The sequence below is a fragment of the Lynx rufus genome, unplaced genomic scaffold (genome assembly GCF_022079265.1).
Source record: "Lynx rufus isolate CCGP_SWC_20201006 ecotype Redwood Valley unplaced genomic scaffold, mLynRuf1.p SCAF_9, whole genome shotgun sequence".
In the NCBI taxonomy this organism is placed as follows: Eukaryota; Metazoa; Chordata; class Mammalia; order Carnivora; family Felidae; genus Lynx; species Lynx rufus.
Genome location: NW_025814897.1, coordinates 44,014,649 through 44,036,950, shown reverse-complemented (window position 1 = coordinate 44,036,950; position 22,302 = coordinate 44,014,649). Strand labels below are relative to the sequence as shown.

The 22,302-nt window shown below is 38.5% G+C and overlaps 1 protein-coding gene across 2 annotated transcripts in view; it reads left to right on the top strand.

The window, feature by feature from the left end:
- The window catches only part of TYR (tyrosinase), a 104,089-nt gene that overhangs the window by 45,223 nt on the left and 36,564 nt on the right, over positions 1–22,302 (top strand). For both annotated transcript variants that reach the window (XM_047070006.1, XM_047070007.1), the window contains one exon: positions 716–863. In XM_047070006.1, the coding sequence (XP_046925962.1) occupies positions 716–863 (148 nt within the window). The remainder of the gene's footprint in view (positions 1–715; positions 864–22,302) is intronic.

Here is a 22,302-nt window from a genome sequence, read left to right as displayed (position 1 = left end):
AAATTCAACTTCACTGAGGCTCAGTTTTCTCTTCTTTCCAATGGGGAAAATAATTTGTAATTGGCAGAGTTGCTATAAAGGTTGGCGGACATATGCTGCCAAAGCATTTAGCACAGTTAATATTCCGAAAATAATATCTCTCATCCTTATTATATTCCCACTGTTAGTATTTCTGATGCAATGAAGGGAACCATTTAATGGAGTCTTGATCAACTTTGAAATGGGTAGTTTGCAAAATCTAGCACATGGATGACCTGATGATGTCCCCCATACTGTGATGCAGAAGGTCACACATTTCATGTTTCCTCTGGAACCAGAAACCAAAATTAAAAGTAACCTCCAGAACTGGAAAGCAAGGAGGCACATAACAGGCTGGAAAGATCTGCTCTAAGTGAAAGTGACCATGCTGATTATTATAAAAAGTTCTTACTACTTTTCAGTATCCAGAGGAGAAATAATAGGCAGAAGCATCGGGAGGACACACAACTGGCTCCATACAACCTAGTCCATCTGGTTAATCTGTCCACTGTCCCCAGATTAATACCCTTAAATTCCACCAAGATTTATTAAATGTAAAGAATCCTACTAGAGCATGAATTTTATTACTTTGAATTAAGCTCTCAAATGTAGTTGTAAACTAAATGAGATAATCACTGAGATTTTCAACTACCAGGGCCAATTCATTTTTTCTTTTCAATTTTCTTTTTACCAACAGGATTTGCTAGTCCACTTACTGGGATAGCAGATGCCTCTCAAAGCAGCATGCACAATGCCTTGCACATCTATATGAATGGAACGATGTCTCAGGTACAGGGATCTGCCAATGATCCCATTTTTCTTCTTCACCATGCATTTGTTGACAGGTTGGTTGACACTTTTTCACAAATTATGTGCTTATTGGTATTAAATGTAGTAGGACTCTAGCTATTATATAAAAGCTAAGAAATTATGGTACTTTGTTGTCTCAGATTGGATTCTCACACAAAAAGACCCTAACATAAGGAGTTGGATGCAAATGTTTTCATTTAAGTGTTTTATTAAAGAGAAACCAGTAAGGGTGTGGGTAAAGCAGGATGAGAAGGGGAAAAAAGCCAAATGAGAGTATAATGTCCGTTGAAATCCCAGACTCAGCCAGATTTTGATAGTGTAAAGCAGACCCCAACTTGTCCTGCCTTAACACAAGAAAACTAAGTTTTTGCATTACCATATCAAATAGTCATTGGTTACAGGTTTCCCTGAGGTAGCAGTTGTAAAGGTCCCAGGCACTAGTCCATTCCAGACAGGCTATATGGCTCCAGTACCCAAGGGCAGTCTTCTGAAGGTTGCACGGTCCTCTGGTTAGGAGGAAAGCATGTAAAAGCAGAGAGGTGGGCACACAAGGCTGGCACGAGGGATCTAAGGCCATCTGGGCAGGACACAAATATGCTACATTTCTCTTCAATATATATATATTTTTCTCTCTGGCGGTATTATTGTTATTTCTTCTTTTCCAACCTCAGACCCTCACATAGAAACAGATAGAGTTTTTGATCTCAACCTTGGTCTGAGCATTATATGATTAATTCTCCAGACATGATGCACTATGGCTCACCCATCTTCTTTAATGTGATTTAATTCTCCTGGAGCCTTTTGCACCCTTATTAACCCTTTTCCATTACATGTGCAATACCTTATCCATAAAGATTTTAGATTTAATCACAGGTGATGATAGCAGAAGAGAAAGTACATAGAGGAAGGTCAGCTTTCTGTTTCTGGAATTCTTCAAGAAGAGAGGAGGAAATAAAGCACTGAACCATGACAGATGAATATAGGACTCTTTTTTTTTTTTCTTTTTTTTGGTCCTCTCTCAGGTAATTTTCTCACAACAGCCAATGAGTAAAGGGCACAGATTTATACCTGACATTGAGGTAATACTTTCCTTCTCTTTGTTAAATATAACAAGTTCTATTCTTCCTGTCTTAAAGAAACTGAAACTGAAAATTAGATGTTTTGCTATATTATCACCATTTCTAACCCACTCATTTTCCCAGGAGTATGGACATAATAACAGTTAAAAAAGTGACCGCTATGGGCGCCTGCACACCTCAGTCAGTTAAGCTTCCCACTTAGGCTCAGGTCATGATCTTATGGTGCGTGGGTTGGAGCCCCACATCAGGCTCTGTGCTGACAGCTCAGAGGCTGGGGCCTGCTTCGGATTCTGTGTCTCCCTCTCTCTCTGCCCTTCTCTGCTTATACTCTGTCTCTCTCTCTCTCTCAAAAATAAAGAAAACATTTTTTAAAAATGACCACTAGCCTGGAAGATTATTAGGCATATTTTTATTGCCTTCATGACTACTCTAATATTATAGGAATTAAGTAATATCCCCAGTCAAGTTTTATTTGAAATCAGTTTTTAAGTAAGTGTATAAGCACCAAAATTTTGATATCGATATATCATAACTACCTATACCCATATAGAAAGAAGGAAGAAGAACACTTAGAAAAACATCTTATCAGAAAAGATATATTGAACTCTTTTTATGAAGTCATTTTTATATCATATTGTCCTTGTGAATTTTGGGCATTTTTTGATCTTTAGTGCCCCATGAAGTTAAAGAATTCTAGATTTCCTAGACACATTGATGCCCTAGGCAAGATATCAGCAAACTATGGATTATAGGCCAAATCTGCCTCCTGCCTTATTTGTATTTAAGGATTTACCGGAACACAGCCACATCATTCATTTATATTGTCTATGGCTGCTTTCATGCTACAAGGACAGAATTGAGTAGTTGTGACTGAGGCCATATGGCCCACGAAATGGAAAATATTTAGTTTCTGGCCCTTTACAGAAAAAGTTTGCTGACCCCTGACAAACCACAGAATTCTACATTTATATACGAGAAAACAGTTAAAAAACAGTTGATCTGTGGCTAGCTTGCTTATATCTGTATTTATAGAAAATACTATAATTGAATTCAGTGTCTGAAGGCATGTTTGCTTAACATAGATAAGGCCATTATGCAGATATATGGCTTTTAGGCCATTTTGCCACCCTGAAAATTAAAATTTAAAATTTTCTGTCCTCTTAGAATTCTCTGCTAATCCTTACTATTAGATATCTGTATAGTTATTAAAATAACTTAAAAATAATAAGCAAATAGGGGCACCTGAGTGGCTCAGTTGGTTGAGTGTCTGACTCTTGATTTTAGCTCAGGTCATGATCCCAGGATTGTGAGGTCAAGCACCATGTCAGACTCTGTGCTGACAGCGTGGATTCTCTTTCTCTCTCCGTCTGCCCCACCCCTCTCAAATAATAATAAGAAGAAGAGGAAGAGGAAGAGGAAGAGGAAGAAGAAGAAGAAGAAGAAGAAGAAGAAGAAGAAGAAGAAGAAGAAGAAGAAGAAGAAAATGGCAAAGTAGTTTCTCATTCAGCCCACAGAGCTAAGCTGATGAAGATTCTGGAGAGGGAGAGGGAAGAAAAAGCACCATCATGAAGGATAGACACCTGTGGATTGCCACAGAATATTATAACACCTGAGTTTTCCTCTCAGGTCTCTTCTCAGTCAGATGGTTGATTCACTGACATTCAACTATTCACAAATATATTTATTGGCTACCTACTATGTGCTGAGTATATTTGCCCAAATATTCCACATTCTTTCCTGCCTCTATACATTGTCTACACCGTTCTTCAAACCTGGAACATATTTTCCTTCAGTTACCTAATTTTTATACAATCTTCAAGACTAGTTACAACTTTTACCTCCTCCATAAAGTCTACCCAGACCATTCCTGTCTGTAACCATCTCTCCCCTCCAGAGTGTCTTGGAGCCAGCCCACACTGGCTAGCAAGATCCAATATGCACATCTTTTCCCAACTTTGCTTTAGTGACCTCAAGCTAAGTCTGAAACTAGCCATGGTAGGAGTAGTTATACCATGAAATTGGCAAATGCTACAAATTGAGGCTTTTATATTGAGAGCTGGTTGTTAAATAATGACCAGCACACCACTGCTTCCATCTATTAACTCACATCATGTTCTCTCTTTACCCTTTATTTTAAACACATCATTTATATCGTTCTTGATTATGTTGTTACTCATTTGTGCTTTGTGAACTAGTTAATAGTCAGACCCATGCCTTGTATTATATTTGTTTTTTTCAGAGTGTTTTGTCTATCATATTACTAGCCAGTATATAATTAATTTCTATCAAATGAACAAACTATTGAGAACAAACTTAGCATGCCACATTTGCCACAGCTACAAAAGGGACTACAGAGAAGCCATTTTAACTGAAGGAATTTGTTTTACAAGCCTTAAAAAGCAAAATGTAATCATCATTTAATGCTATGAATAGGTCTTAAATTTTAGCATGTTTCTAGACCATTAGACCTGGTTCTAGGCACTGAGGAAACAATAATGAGACAGGATCGCTGGGCTGAAAAAGCATAGTGTAGTGGGAAATATAAACCAGTAAACAACTATAGTACGTCCTTATTCATGCACAATTATGAGAGACATTCTTAGAAAGCTACATAAAAGGATGGTAGAAGAGGTGAGCCCTGAAGAGTGGCAAGCCCAGACAAGAATGAATAGTCAAGGATCAGGAGCACAATTCCTGTCTCATTGAAATCAGTCACAAATGACAAGTATACAAGGAAGAAGAAAATGTAAGTTTGCCATCGAAAACATGGAAAGAAGCCTCAAACCTCATGTGAAGAGAAACTCGTGAGATTCCAGTGGCCAAGCAGTCTGTCATCAAAATGTGCCAGTGTCGGGGCACCTGGGTAGCTCTGTCGGTTAAGCATACAACTCCTGACTTAGGTTCAGGTCATGATTTTGTGGTTCGTGAATTTGAGTCTCTGCTCTGTCAGTGAAGAGACCGCTTGGGATTCTCTCTTTCCCTCTCCCTCTGCCCCTCTTCTGTTCATGCTCTCTCTCTGTCTCTCTCAAAATAAATAAATAAACTTTTATTTATTTATTTTTAAAAACATTTTTTTAATGTTTATTCATTTTTGAGAGGCACAGAGAGACAGCATGAGCGGAGGAGGGGCAAAAAGAGAGGGAGACACGGAATCCAAAACAGGCTCCAGGCTCTGAGCTGTCAGCACAGAGCCTGACACAGGGCTCAACCTCATAAACCATGAGATCATAACCTGAGCCAAAGTCAGACACTCAACAGACTAAGCCACCCAAGCACCCCAATAAATAAGTAAACTTTTAAAAAAATGTGCCAATGTTGGAAAAATAAAGACTTAAGGTAATTCCAATTCCATCACTTAAAAAAAATCAGAGAATGGATTTAATATTACAGTTTTAAAAGATAATATACATTTGGTTTTTACTGTATTCAAGGCACTACTCTAAACTCTTTGTAAGTTCTATTTCATTCAGTTCACACCAAGTCTGTAACACAGGTTCTAGTATTGTCCCTACTTTATAGATTATATATATATGTATATGTACATACACATACATATGTATATGTACATATGTATATATGTACATATATATATATATACAAACACACATACATATACACACACGCACACACACATATATGTGTGTGTGCGTGTGTGTATATATATGGATTTAATGTACAGAACACAGATTATATAGCTGGTAAAGGACACAGTTGAGAGTTAAACAATGTAGTCTTACTATAGAAACAGGTTCTTCACCACGATGGGCAATTCCTTGGATATTTGAAACATAAGTGTCCTTCTGATTGCTTTTAGATTGAGGATAAATCATGATCATTAAAAGATAATTCGTTCATCAAACATTTTAAATTTTTACTATATTCCATATGCCATGCCAGCTATAATGCCTGTTTTATTTGTTGAAATGAATAAAAATCCTGACCTCTGGGTACTTACAGTCTTTCAAACAGGGCAGGAAAAAATTAATAATCATAGCAATGTAGCAGAGCCTATAAAAGAAGTATGAGAGATATATGATTCCACAGAGGAAGAGCCTTGAAAATTAAATGCTTTCTTCAAAAAGGCTATCCTTTGATTTATTCTTGAAGATTAGGAGAAATTAAAGCTATGACAAGGAAGGTAAGGAAATGTATGTCATACTTAGGTAGCAAAATTGGTAAATCATAAGATACAGGAAATCATGTTGAAGAAACTTTATTTAGCCAGGCTGGAGAACAGTTTCCAAAAAGTAGCAGCAAGATTAACATCAGATTTGAGGGCCCTGACCTATTCTTGGCTTCTTTGAAAGACTTCTTTTAAAAACTATATTGAGAGACAAAGCATAAGAGACTCTTAAAAACTGAGAACAATCTGAGGGTTGATGGGGGTGGGAGGGAGGGGAGGGTGGGTGATGGGCATGGAGGAGGGCACCTGTTGGGATGAGCACTGGGTGTTGTATGGAAACCAATTTTACAATAAATTTCATATATTTAAAATAAATAATGAATAAATAAATAAAACTATATTGAAATATTTTACTTTTATTTTTGTTTTCTCTTAAATCCAAGAAAAAAAGATAATATAAGGAGCAGATTAGGGGAAATTAGCTATATCTATTCTGCCATTTAAAAAATTCAGACAAGTACAAAAAGGAACAAATTAACAAATTAAGAGAAGCTTCATTCCACCATTCTGATATACAAAGAATTGTATCTGCACATAATTCTGCACTTTTTTCCTACTTAATAATCTTAGATATATTTCCACATCTGTACATGCAAATCTATTCCTATTTCCCAAAAATAGAGAATGAAAATATTTCCACCACCCTCCCCCCTCACCTGCATGAGATGTCATCAGTCTTCTTGGCCTCTGCTACTCTGAAGAGTAGAAATGTATCCATTTGAATTTGTCTATTTCCTACACATATTATAGATTTTTTCCCTAAAATCTCTTTACATGTTTTGCCATTTTATATTGGGAGAGGATTGTTCTGCATTTTATTAGTAAATTGTATAGATTTTTCACAATATTTTTAAAAGTTAGCCCTTTTGTCATAAACATTACAAATATCTCCTGCTTTTTAAAATTATCTTTTAAGTTTTAATAGTATGCTTTTCACTTTAGAAGTTTTTTTGTTGTTATTATTGTTAATGTTTACTTACTTTTGAGACAGAGAGAGAGACAGAGCATGAGTGGAGAAGGGGCAGAGAGGGTAGGAGACACAGAATCTGAAGCAGGCTCCAGACTCTGAGCTGTCAGCACAGACTGCTGGAACAGGGGCTCAAACAGGGGTTGACGTGGGCTTGAACTCATGAGCTGTAAGATCATGACCTGAGCTGAAGTTAGCAGCCCAACAGATTGAGCTACCCAGGCACTCCAGAAGTTGTTTTTAGCCTTTTTTATTCAGTCTTTTGTTCCTGGCATCAGTGTGTTTACTTTCTTGTTCCTCGGTATTCTTATCTGTAAAAAGAATGGATTGCCATAAAGCTCCAAGGTCCTTTCTGGACTTTACTATACTCTAGATGCTTTTTTTTTTTTATTCAAGAAATAATAATAGAATGCATTAGCACAATTACAGAGCTTTCATGGATTTCTTAGTGACAATTTAATCATGCTTCAGTTATGATTAGTAAGTAACTGACAAGTCCAATTCATAATTAATTTTTTTTCTCTGCCATTCAGAATAAGGTCTGACAAGGGACCCTAGCTGTTCTCAGGTTTGTTTAAAAAACAAAAACAAAAACAAAATCTTTCTGGCAAGAAGAGAGAGTTGAGCGATTATGCTAAAAGAAAGAATATTTTGGAGTGTTATATAGTCTTTTTCTCTAAGGAGATCAGATTAGGGGCATGCCAAAAATAGAGGGATTTGAAACTTTAAACCAACACCCATCAAGCAAAGCTGATGTTTAAGCAATGGAATCAGGAGCTTTCATGCTTATAGTTTCCTTGGGAAGGGAGAGGAGCTTTGGTCCGGATGGTGCCCTGTGGATAAATGTCAGTGCAATAGAAAAGGAGCTTTAGAAATATTTCCTTCTCCTTCACTCAAGAAGGACTCACATGGACAGAAAAAAAAAAGCAATCACATTTCCATGTGCATGCTTTCATTCATCTGTTCATTCAAAAATAAGTACCCTCTTGGTTTTGTGTGCTACATTAGGCCAAAAGGATGCAGTAGTTATTGAGAACTACTCCTCTCCACCTAATGCTTCCCAGTCCAGTTATGCAAATAACTAAGTAACATAAAACAAAATGTAACCTGTTTAGTAAATAGTGGTTTCATAGGCTAGGGTGTGTGCAAGATAAGAAAAGAGCACCAAAATGCGAGGACCACAAGAGCTGTCCTCTTCAGCCCCTGGGTCTGTGGCACCTTTGCACCATGCCTGGCACAGAGTGGATATTCAGTGAATACCTGTTAGATTCCCTTGTTTGGAATACTCTTCTGACTTGGTGGCTTGATGAAGAATGAGTAGTATTTTGACTTGTGGAATTTTGGTAGTAAAAACATTCAATTCATAGGGACCAAAACAAGAAAGACATAGAAGCATGAGATTCAAGAAACACTTTAGGAAAGAAACGATAGGTAAAAAACACAGAAAATGCTAAAAACACAGCTAAGTGTGTTTGCTGTGCACAAAATGTTAAGTACGTCACATGGATTGATTTAACACTTTGACCAATCCTACCATTTAAATGCCATTATCATCCTTACCTTACACTTAGTTCCTTACAGACTTGAAGCACAGACGTAATCTGTCAGTATATGAACCGATGTTCTTAACCTGTTCTATATGCTTCTTCATAAAGAATTTAGAGAGTTAGCAGAAGAAATGTATATAGAGAGAAAGAATATATACTCTTCGCTCAACAGAGGAACAGGAGCCGCCAGAATAGGTGCTTATTTTGATCACTAGTTGAGAAGCATGGTTAGTGTAGCAGGAGATGATTCCAAGAACAAGTTGGTAAAAAAGAGACTTAGCAAGCTCAAACTGGAGAGAGGTGGGGAGCAGCAGCATGTAGGGGATGTGAAGGGGAACAAACACAGGGTCAAAAATGGAGTAGGGAGGGGTACCTGGGTGGCTCAGTCGGTTAAGCATCTGACTCTTGATTTTGGCTCAGGTCATGATCTCATGGTTCATGGGTTTGAGCCCTGCATCGGGCTCCACAGTGCAGAGCCTGTTTGGGATTCTCTCTCTCCCTGTCTCTCTGCCCCTCTCCGCTCATGCTCTCTCTCTCTCACTCTCAAAATAAATAAATAAACTTAAAAAAAAATGGAGTGGGGAGGCTTGCCATTTAGAGTTCCCAGAAGATTAGCCAATAGTTTTTAACAAATTCTGTCTTTTTTAAAGTTTATTTATTTATTTTGAGAGAGACAGACAGAGCACAAGTGGGGTAAGGGCAGAGAGAGGGAGAGACAGAATGCTAAGAGCTCGTAGAACCCGATGCAGAGCTCAGACTCATGAACGGTGAGATCATGACCCAAGTCAGGATCAAGAGTTGGAAGCTTAACCTACCGTGCCACCCAGGCACCCCAATTTTAACTGAATCTTAAACCTTCCTCTGATGTGGGTGGAGCTCTTCTCAATCAGCCTGACTGGGCAGGCACTGACTCAGGAATTAAGTGAGGTGTAGATGGAGAAGGCAGGAAGGGACACCCACCCTCGGGGAGCTCAAGGTCTAGTTCCTACATTCTAAGCATGGAAACAAAGCCTCAAGTGGAAGAACCATGACATCTAGAGTCAGAGGCTGATGAGCACATCCTGGCTCTGCTTTGCGATACTTGTGTGACCTTGGGAAGGTTGCCCAACCTCTCCCAGCCTCATTATCCTCTTGTAAAATGGCAGTAATAATACTACCTTCCTCATAGGAATATCAGTTTACACTTTAAAAACTATAACATATTATACATATTAACACCTAGTTGTTGTAAAAAGAGTATAAGGAACTTTTTAAAAAGCTTGCACAGTGCTTTTGTTATTTACTCACTATTATCCATGTGTTCCCTGGTGTGGGTAACACTATCAGTTCTCCTGTCACCTGTCTCTTGAGCGCATGGGAATCCCAGCTAGATACAAAAGTGAAGCAGAACACTCCAGGGATGGCAAGCCTGCCTCACAACGCAGCCACAGATTAATTACATCTTTTGGAGAGAATTGCTGGCTGTATTTCCTGCTGAGGCTTCCCCTCCACGCTGCTCCCCAAGCATCCCCTGGGCCATCCTGCTGAGAAGGCTGCCCTGATCCACATGCCCACAAACCAAGTGCCTTGCCAACTTGGCAGCCTAGAAAGAGTCCAGGCAGAAGGCAGGTCCCTAGAGCTTTAGGAATGAACAGCAGATTGCTTGCCTGCTGGTGATTGCAAGGCTGAAGCTTGCTCGGAAGAGCAGAAATCCCAGGGTTATAGAAGGAGGTGAGTTCAGAAGCCAGAGAAATGTCTCGAAGTCTGCTCTGGGAATCAGATGGGATGGCAGAGGAGCACCTGGCTTTTTCTTGGTATCTTTTCATATTGCTGGATTGTGACCAGCTTTAAAAATGTTCACTGTTTGTTTTCTCAAGCAGGAGAACTAATTTCCTAGAACAAGGAGCAGTTATAACATCATAGTTGCACTCACCCATGTTCCCACAGCTGATTTTGTTGCTGCTCTTATTGTTCAGTTGAGGTTTTATATCAGTCTGCTTTGGTTAGACAATTTGTAGGTTTGTCTATCTCTCCCGATAAATCTTGAGCTCCTTGAAGACAGGGTCTGTCTACTGAGCATCTATCTCTAGCTTCCAGCACAGAGTCTAGCACCTAACACAGACCCTGGCACATAGGACGTATTCAGTAAATACTTACTAAAGTGTTGTATAGCTGATCATTCTAAGGCAGGCAGCCATCTGCTGGGCTATTAATAACATTTTGTGGTGGAGTAAAATATTAATCTAAGGGAATTGAATTGCACCCTATTAGCTGATGAAGAAGCCATGTACTATAATAACCTAAAGAATGTTCCTCCTACAATGTGGGACATCTCCCAACTCTTTATGGAATTAATTTGTTTTTAGTACTAGGGGAATTAAATTGCTTAAAGTATTGATAACTTAAAAATACCAAATGAAAAAGGATGAAGAGACATGAGTTGTCATCATTTTTGCTGAATTTTTAAATCTGAAACAGAATGCCAAGATCAATCCAAACCCCTGGCTTTACAAACAAGGAAACCAGAGACCAGAGATGGTGACCCACTCAAGGACACAGTTTTCTGCAAAGTAGGGGAAAAGTATTTGAAGATCTTGTGGTGCAAAGCAGGAGGTCCCAGAGACAGAATGGAATTTTTAACATGACAGGGGGATATTTAACCAAGGAAGGCAGAAACAGCGTGAGTATAGGAAGGTCCTTACCATAACTATTTAGAGAGCCAAAGGTCAGAATGGCTAAAATAGCACCAAATATTAGTTCCAAGGGAAGAGCACAACAATAAAAAAAAGTCAAAATCCCAGGAATCAGGAGACTAGGAGGCAATAAATCATGGATTAAGATCACAGATTTTGGCACCAGATATGCCTCATTTTGAGTACCAAATCTGCTCCATCTAGCTCCATGATTCCTGGCAAGCTGCTTATTGTCCCCTAAACCCTCCTTTTCTCATAAAATTCTGCTAATATTAGTAGCTATCTGAAGTTATAGCTTTGATAATTAATATGATATTTTTATAAGTGTGTATGAAAGTTCCTAGCACAAAATTACAAGATAGACAAGGTCCTTGCCATTAAGATGTTCACATTGTAGTGGGGGGGAAACACAAGTAAACCAGGAAATAGCGAAATAAGCACAAAATTCAATTAAGCACTATAATGTGATATACAATATGTATTTTATAAAGAATTAATTGGAAAGTTTCCAATTTAGATAGGCTGGCTTCTCTGAGGAAATGACCTATAGCTTTACACTGGTCTCATGAGGAATCAGCCAGAAAATTCTTTGGGGAAAATATTTTAGGAAGTGGGAATAAATTCAAAGGGCCTATGGCAAAAAAGAACTTGGCTTGTCTCAGGGACACCAGCAAAGGGAAAGATGGTAAACAAAGGGAACCTGGTGCAAGATGAGGGTAAAGAGATCCCCAGATATCAGCAGAGGCCTAAGAAGAGTGGAAAGACTTTAAATGATTTCATCAGAGTACTGAAATAATTTTAAGAAGACTGGAATTTTCACAAGTTATCCTGACTGCTGTGACAAATGGATTGTTGGGGCCAGAACTTTAGTAGGGACATGAATTACTGTATTGCACTAATCCAAATGGGAGGCGATAGTGATTTCAACCAGAAGGGTGATGATGGAGCTTTTGGGAATAAGACTGAGTCCACCTGTATTTCAGAGGCAAAACCAACAGGATGTGTCAATGGACTAGGTGACAATATAAATATAGCCAATGCTAAAAAGAAAAAAAAAAGGTGGAATCAAGGATGACTCTTAGAATTAGGAGCATTAGGATGAAAACAGGACCATTACTGAAGTAGAAAAGATGAGGCAAGTAATGAAATTAGTAAAGAAAATGGAGTCAAGAGTGCTCTTTTGGATATATTAAGGTCCCTTCTGGATATGGTGATGAGATATCCAAGAGAGGCTGCCAAGTAGTCTGTTGGATCTTGGAGGATGGAACTCAAAATAAAGAAAAGGGTTGCAGACATATATTTGGTAATCTTTAGCAAATAGGCATTATTTCACATCATGGGAGTGGAGGGTTCTCAGTGTAAACAGCGGGGTCTCAGTATAAATACAGAAGAAAAGCCACAGTCTGGCAATCCCTATTGAAAGGATGAATGGATACCGATGAGTCAGCAAAGGAGGATGAGAATCACTGGCCAATGAGGGAGGAGAGAAACAAGGATAATAAGTCACAAAAGCCATGTAGGCAAAAATGAGGATGTAAAGAAGTGTATCTACTGTTCTTAAGAGGTTAATATAGAGGGGAGAGAAAGAACATATTGGGTCTAAAAACATGGGGGTAGTTGTGACTCTGAGAACAACAGTTTCAGTAGAATGGGAACATCAGGAGCCAGATTAAGTGGGTTCTATACAACTCTTTTGAAGGCTTTTACAAGAAATGGAGCAGAGAGAAGAGAGATGGAAAGCAGGAAGGGGGTATGGGATCAAAGGAGAAATTGAAACTTTTTTTTTTGAGAGAGAGGACATTAAAGAATTTTTGCATGCTACTGGAAGTGAAAAGTTACAAAGAAAGACACATGTTAGTGAAAGGGAAAATCTACCAGAGCATGGTCCTTGAGATTTGAGGTCTTCTGCAATGGGTAGGGATGGGTCTTCCTTTATGCCTGAATGGGCACAAAAAAATAGAATGTAGATGTGTGTGTATTTGTAAACTTGATGTTGGAAAAGTTAGGGTCTTCTGATTCAATTACTTCCATTTTCTCAGTGAAATGTGACAGGAGGTCATCAACTCTAAATGGGGTAGGGGCTGACTCTTAGAAGGATAAGTGGGAAAGGAAGAGTTTGTGGAAGGTTTAAAAAAATATTAAATAAATTATCTTAAACATATGTCATTCAATATAGTAGGAGTCTGCTGAATTAAAGAAACATGCTAGTTGGACAATGGGTAAAAACCAGAACATAAGTTTCATTAACATCTGCTCAATACTCTGCAAGCCATTTCCATTTATACTATCTTTCTTAATGCTTAAAATAAATATTTATTATCCCCTTTTTATTTCTTTACTTAAAATTTTTTTAATGTTTATTTTTGAGAGAGAGAGAGCAAGAGAGAGAGAGAGAAAGAGCACAAGTGGGGAAGGGCAGAGAGAGAGGGAGACACAGAATATGTAACAGGCTCTAGGCTCTGAGCTGTCAGCACAGAGCCCGACACAGGGCTTGAACTCACAAACTGCAAGATCATGACCTGAGCCAAAGTTGGAAGCTTAACTGACTGAGCCTCCCAGGCACCTCTATCATCCCATTTTTAGAAGTTTGGAAACTAGAAAGACTAAATATTTACCTGAAGTTTCAGAGCTACTAATTGACTTAAAAAAGATTTTAATTTAAAAAAATTTTGTTCATCTTACTTGAAAATCCCTATCTTTAAGTTCTACCATCATACCAACGAGGAGGACACTGTCATCACATCAGAAACATTCCCTGTAAGGGAGATGTATTGGTTTGCTGAGGTTGCCATGACATAGTACCACAGTGTCATAGTAGAAGAGAAGTTTATTTTCTCACAATTCTGAAGGCTAGAAGTCTGAGATCAAGGTATTGGCCAGGTTAGTTTCTGTCTCCTTGGCCTGTACATGTCCATCTTCTCCCAGCATCTTCATATAGCCTTCTCTCTCCACATCTGTGTCCTAATTTCCTCTTCTTATAGAAAGGACACCAGTCGTTTTGGAGGACCTAATGATCTCATTTTAACTGAGTTTCCTTTTAAAGACCCTTTCACCAAGCACAGTCACATCCTGAGGTGCTGGGGGTTAGGACTTCGATGTACAAAGGGGAGCAGGGGTTGTATAACTCAGCTCATAACAGCTGGTGAGGATGAAACTCAAACTGTAGTAGAATGGAAACAGAACAGAAACTGAAAATGTCACATTAGACCAAGCTTTTAATAATGTGATGACAAAATAAAATAGGACAGTTAGGGGCGCCTGGGTGGCTCGGTCGGTTAAGCGGCCGACTTCGGCTCAGGTCATGATCTCGCGGTCCGTGAGTTCGAGCCCTGCGTTGAGCTCTGTGCTGACAGCTCAGAGCCTGGAGCCTGTTTCATATATTGTGTCTCCCTCTCTCTGACCCTTCCCTGTTTATGCTCTGTCTCTCCCCGTCTCAAAAAAAATAAAACGTTAAAAAAATTTTTTTTTAAATAAATAAAAATAAATAAATAAATAAAATAGGACAGCAAATTGTTTGAAAAGAAGAATTCAGAAAAAGAATGTTTGGGAATGTGTTTTTTTTTTAAGCAATAAGAGATCCATGACTGAATTTATAATTTAAGAGAAATTTGCTAAGGAACAGAGGGAGGGGGGAAGCATCAAATGTGAAGCACATTGAAATGCTTTAAAAGGTAAATTATGAAAGAATATATATGGCTTCAAGCCTAAAAGATGATTCCCCAGGGGAAAGTATCCCATATTTTTTCCAAAGGAAAAACTAATCAGGATGACAACTGATGTATAAAATATTTGCAGGAAATGCTATCTTGAGAACCTCATTTGTCAAATTATTCATAAAATGTCTTTTTGTCATATGGCTTTGTTTTATTAAGTTACTTTAGATGATACAAGGGTTTCTGGAAATATCAAAACAAAATTTCTGCCTGTAGGATTGGCAAAGCAGAGAACAGAGAAAACCAAGGATGTACAATATAAATGTTATTTCTCGCCTGGAGTCAAGAAGACCCAAGATAACTATTGTCAAGTACAAAATGTCACAATGATCTACAAATGACAATGAGGATGAGAATCTCTTGAAAACTCAGGAAAGACATAATACTAAATTCAAGAAGTCAAAATGGCAGTAATAAAAGGAGTTTTCTGTAGCTCGATCCTTATACGAAGCAATCTATCAGGAGAAAGTTACATATATTTATTAAAAGAAGAAAAGTTTTTGAGAAGAGTGCTTTTCGCTCATGAAAAGAAGCAGCAAAACCCTTTAATCTCAACAAGAAAAAAGACAGCCGTACAAGCTTCAAGATTCATCTTCTGGGGTTTTGCCTCAAGTTAACATAGCATGGAGTTTGGAGGCAGAGTTCTTACTCTTCTCCCAGAGGCAGCCACTCTTCCTGGCAACAAGGCAGGGACCCGGGTAGAGGTGCCATTTCTCCCATCTCCCAGCAGCTGATGTCATTTCCTCAAATCAAAGAAGGATCTGAGACCTGAGCAAGTTTTCTGCCTATCCCTCCCCAGCAGCCAGTTAACATCCTGTGCTCTTGTAGCCCAGAACACAGATGGGTCCTAAGCAGGTCCAACATGTCCTTTCTTCTGCCTCCCAGAGGCATCCAGGAGAGGCTCATAACTGGTCATATATTCTCCTTGTGTCTTGCATTCTCAGGAATTAGAAACTGTTCCATAGCTCATGTGCAGCTTAATCAATCTGTTAACATTTCAGCTGTTTCCTCCTTACCCAACTCTATGGCTTTTACCCCTTCCAATCACATTGTGGTAAGCTGAAACAGCTCACATTTCCTGTCTCTCCTCAGCATGTCTTGTCACCCATTGCTGTCAGTTTGCCTGGTTTTGTTGTGATGCTAGCTCTCTGATGAGGCACAAATATGATTTTTAAATTATGACCTATTATTGTTAAATTGGGAATGATATTCTCTTGTGAAGTTTTTACCTTTTAAGCAGAAAGCAGAGCCAATTGATGACAAGTAAATTTTTTCCTCTCTTCTCAGCCACAAAGGGAAGGCAATGCTAGAGTTAGTGATTAAGTGTCACATTGGAAGTAATGAAGAAAAACCTCAGAGTAAAGCATCAGGAGTGAGGAATGGGTCCAGAAAGAGACTGAAATAATATCTAAGACAGAAAAGTGTGGTCAGATGCTGAAACAGAATTGATATCAGAGGAACTGCTAACTAGGAGTGGTGTAAACCTAACACTCAAGTTCACGAGTAAGTGTCAGAGCTCAGAATTGAAAAGATAAAGAAAGGCACAAGTGCTGTGGGGGTCCCATGTTCCATCAGAAGAACTCTTGTGCTGCCCTAATCCTACTGTGGGATTGACTTGGAAGAGTCTGCTTCCCTTCTCAGTCAGTCTTGTGGGGATATGCAGAGGCAGAACATGGAACAATAATGGACATCCTCTTGAATAGTGGTATTTCATGTGTGTTCTGATCTTTGGTGCCATGCAACTGCCACATATGGTTCAAACATTACATCGGGCCGCCTGAGTGGCCCAGTTAAACATCTGACTCTCGATTTTGCCTTGGGTCATGATCACATGGTGATGAGATCCATCCCCACATTGGGCTCCACAGTGGGTGTGGAGCTTGCTTAAGAAACTCTCTACCCCTCCCCTGCTGGCTCACTCTCTTTCTCAAAAAAAAAAGAAAGAAAGAAAAAAAGATTACATCTACAGATTATTGTATCATCAGGATGCAATGTGAACAAGCAAGCTAACAATTGAGGTCTGCCATGTGGCTACCAAGCACTGGAAATTTTGCTAGTGCAACTCAGGTATGCAATCTCAATTTTGATTTAAAAACGGATACGTGTTTCTGTTAGAAAACTTATAAGTGTGTTTGGAACAGTTTGAATATGTGAATACATGTTTTCTTCTGTAAAATGCGTGAAATCTGAGTACACATCAAGCATTTCTGACACTCTCCTATGTCTTCCGTCTTCAAAGAATACTCTAGTTACTGACTAGGTTTTTCTTAACTTTGTATATAAAAAAATATTTAACCCCTGACCAATTAGCCAAGACAAACTTTATTTTCTATAGTTTATTATCAGAAAATGATACGGATGTGTGCACGGATGCATGTATGTGTGTGTTCTGTATCGGTCAGCACTCAATGAGAGAAAACAAACAATGTCAGTTATTTTAACAGGGAGAACTTAATACAAATGGTAGTAGTAGATTAAATAGATCTGTGAATTAAAAAGGAAACTGTAAGAATACAGGATTAGGTACTGGGGAAATAGTATCACTCCTAATACTGAGGAAAGATAAGGAAATGGTTAGACATATTAGAATGTGGTGGCTATGGGAAGGTCTTCGTGGAACTGGCCTCAGACATCTGACAAGGGGATACTGTTCAGTTAGTATTGGTACCTCATGCTACCAGTTGATATTAGAAGAGGGGCCTCATGAAGCAGGAACTCAAACCTCTGAGTAGGGGGTTTGAGTTGGGTGGTACAGAAACCTCAGGAGTTTAGCTGCATTCTACAGAACTAATGATATAAGACTTCTTGGGGGGGGTGATATAGCCCAACATATGTTGAAACTTCTCTTTTTTTGAGAGAGAGATACAGCACGCACTTGTGTGTGCACAAGCAGGGGAGGGGCAGAGGGAAAGGGAGAAAGAGAATCCCTAGCAGGCTCTGCACTGTTAGTGTGGAGCCCAACACAGGGCTCAATCTCACACCCCTGAGATCATGACCTGAACCCAAATCAAGAGTCAGACTCTTAACTGACTGGGCCCCCCAGGCACCCCTATGTTGAAACTTCTTAAGGGGATGACGGTGCTGATTTTGGGAGTGCTTACAAAAAGCTGGAAGCCGAACTCTACTGCCTCCTCAGGGTCAAGACCAATTGTTGAAATAAACTCAGGAGAGAGCAAGCCCCTTGTTCTTCCAGTCTATGTCAACATCTGGTAAGGATCCAGCTAGTAAAGGATATAAGTAGCCTGCAGAGGCTCAGCCCCATTATCACAAGGTGACACATAGAAGGATATCTTTAGGGTTGAGAAACACTAGCTAATAACTAGCAGAGTCCACCCCTTGGCTATTGAGAGTCAACGTAGACACACCTTCCTACCCATGGTTAAATTTCATATTAAAGCTGTAGCATGCTTATGTTTTTTTCTTCACAAATAAATATTCACTTATTCTATCCCCCAAAAGAATAACTAAATCCCAAAAGCCATTGTATCCATTCCTGAATAATAGTCACCATATCCCCCTCTGGGAGATGTGATATGATTCTCAAATTCTGTACAGCCTATATTAAATATTCTGTATACTAAAAACTATATTGTAAAATTAAATGTATGACATAAGATAACCCTTGTATGACATAAGAAGAAAAGAGATGGGAAAAAGGATGTTAGTTAATATATCAAAATATATGGATATAAATAGACACAAAAACTAGGTAGTATATTAAAATACACCAAGAGTAGACAGGGAAGAAAAATACACAGAGCTACTGCTGATCTCATTTCTCTAACAGGTTATGATGCCTTGGTTGTTATTTATAATTTCTTCCACTACCCATAACATGTTCTGTTTGTTTTCAGCCAGGATCTCAGCCAGCCAAAGATCTTTACCTAGTGAATGACCCCAACTTTTATTCCTAGAGGACCTGAATGCTAAGTAACTTTATCTTTCTTCAGTTCCTATAGACTTCAACTAAGTTTTACCACTGAACATAGAAATGCTAAAAACTCCCTGGAGAATGTCCTGAATTTCATAGTCTTTCCTGCACCACTATGTAGCAGCAATCCAAATATACCTTGATAATCAGGATCAATCGTATCAACCAGTATAGTACAGTGTCCCTCTTTCTTCTACATATGCCCAGTGGGATAAAGCATCTAAAATATCCTCGAATTAAACTTCCAATCTAATGCAATATTTCTATGTACGTATGTGGAAGCAGTTCTTCTACTTTGGAAATAACAGCTGAAAACCAGACAGTTCCCAAATTACGGTTATAGGGGAAAAAATTTTGTAAGTGGGTTGTAAAATGCAATCATGAAAGGAACCATTCCCATTTCCTCTCTTACTTAAGGATTCACATGGGAGAAATATTACTCAGTAATTCAAAACGTGTACTGCCTTTGTAGGACAGGACCTCAGTTCTTGAGGATGTTTTCTCCCAAATTGTACCTCAACTGAGTCTTCAGTGGTCAATCCACTATTTTATTAAGCCAGCAGCTTTTAGGTGATGGAATGTATAGTAAAACTAGTGAATTCCACAGGAAATAGCACAATATTGCATTGCTTATAATATAAAATGAGTTCTGTAGTCAGAAGCAACGTTGAGTGGAATAAAGTGATAATAAGAAAACATCCTCTGGGTCCATGGGTGGTGATGCTGGCAGAAGCATTATCCACAGATGAAGCAGATCAATATACAGATATTCATCTATTTTGGCGAAAGCAATTGCTGTGCGTTTCAGGATGATTGAAGTCCAATGTAATCAATACACCAGGTGAATGAACTATTCGCTGCTCCAATGGCATGGTATTTTGTCAGAATATCATAGTTGATTCTGATATACCAGAGTGTGTTAACAGATCTGGCACTCCATAGTGGTAGTAGCTAAGTCAGCCTTTGTGAGAAGGAAAGCTGTATCCTTGAATCCATGCCCAGACTCCATCTCTGTCACTGTGGCTACTTTGCACATGGGTTTAGTGAGCAAACACTGTTGCTGAACGTTATCAACTGAATGTATCAACTTGTCCACCTTATTATCAATAATGGAAGGGTCTTTGAAACATTTGGATCTACATATGGCTCTGTGAGACAGTAGCTTAATAACTACCACGTGTTCTAAATATAAAATTTTACTATTCTGATTGCATCTATTTTCCCTCAAATATAAATTCCCTCAGAAGACTCCTCCCTTAAGAATTCTTTTGATGGAGAAGGGCAAATAAATTATTTTTGAAAATACATTTTACTTCCTCTCAGATCAACAGATCCCAAAGATTTGGGTATGTCATGATGAATCATGAAGCTCCTTCCTATTTGCATACTATTTACAAAGAAGGCCTCTAACTACAAAGAAAGGAAGTATGCATCCTTTGAGGAGAGAATAAAAAAATACCTTAACTCAAGGCACTGAGAGTTGAAGGCAAAGTACATTCACCTATTCCTTAACTATGGACAATCAAGATTATTCTAAGTGGAATGATTGGGAATGTGCCCACTCCAAGGGGCCTTTGTGAAAACCATTGTCTTTTCCTTTGAAATTCTCCATCAGCTTGTCCTTCCCTCTTCATCCACCAACTAAGCTTCTAGTAACCTTTCAAACTCCCCCTCAAACGTTGCAACTTCTCAATCAGAGCTGATCACTTCCTCCTTTTTTACTTTCTTTTACTTATTTCTGTACTAGTGTCTATTAAAATTACATGTTCATGCTCAGACTGTGGCACTTTTAAGTGCAGGGACTAGTATTTCCGAGGTCTTCATGTGCAAGAATCAGTGTAGCCACTCAGAAATATTTGCTGAATTTTGAATGGGGATTTTGAGTTTGGGGATTAGCAATGATTCTTGATTTCAGTGATGAATAATGTGCCAAATATAAGGCTTCTATTCCATGCCAAGGATGGTCAAATACCATACTATTAGCTGTAATTGAAAGGGATAGTCTGGAAACTAAAATTGTCCACTCAAACAGGTTTACTTTGGAATAAGACATCCAACTGTCAGAAAAGTTTTATTTTGGTATGTAGGGACTCAATTCTAGAAGGTCTTCACAAATAGGCTAATAAGATAGTACCCCAGGTCAAGGAAACATGGCGGAAAGAAGTTACTGGAATGGAGAATAGGTCAGTCTATGATCAATGAGGACTTACGTATTGTCATGTTAACCTATCAATCCTTCCTACTGAGATCACAATTAGTCCTCAAAACTAGAACAAGCCTGAGCTGGGGGTGGAAATTGAGCATAGTGTAGGTGAAAGGGCTTGCAGAGGCTGGAAAAATAGGCCAGTGCTTATTTACCTTTTTTATAATTAACAACCAAAACACTGCTTCTCTTAAATCCACCCAATATACAACCATTTATGTTTTACTTTTGTTTATTGGTCTTTTTGTTTATTTACTCTCTGAATCATAATTTCATGGGACTTTTTCCCAATATATTCTGGGATGTACATCATCCAAGGTACCAGAAGAGGTGACACCTAAGTCCTCATTTTTTTTTCTGAATCTAATACCTAACTTTAAAATTGCTTCATTTTTCACACTGAAGCACCCCCAACTCATTTCACTGCTTTTCCATTTTTCATATTTTCCTTTGACCATAGGCTTGGAAATGGAACATTTTCCTTATTTTTCTGTTAGAAGTGATTTACTATATCCATCAGACTTATAGCAAAGAAATCAATTTTCTTTTTTGTTCTTATTTGATTTGATTCAGATAGCTAATATGAAGATACAATTTTTTCTCTTCAGTGCCTTCAAGATATCAGGTGTTATAATTCCTTAAGTTATAAATAGTAAAGTAAATAAAAACAAAAACACAATTCTTCTCATCTATGTTCGGGTAGAACCCATCTGAGAAGAAATTTTTACCTTTCACCATAGCAACCAATATGAACCTCATTGCCACATGTCACACTCTCAAAATGAATTAATCGACATAAAATCAATACTGTAGAAGCAATTGGAGAAATCTCTTAGGATTTCTGTTTTCATCAAAAAACAACTGCACATTGTTAATTTTATCAGGAACATGGAATGTATTATTTTTTAAAAAATCAATGAGGCAGTCCTACTCAGCTTGGGATACTTACTACATTCTGCTCAATGTCCATCTCGCTTTTTTAATTGGAATTGACAGAATAGGTAATCTACTATGAAAGTGGTCCTTAATCCTTGCTGAATAAGTTCATGGGATGCTTTTTATTCATTTTTTAATGTTTATTTATTCATTTTGAGAGAGAGAGAGCACAAACAAAAGGAGGAGCAGAGAGAGAGGAGAGAGAAAATCCCAAGCAGGTTCTGCACTGTCAGCACAGAGCCC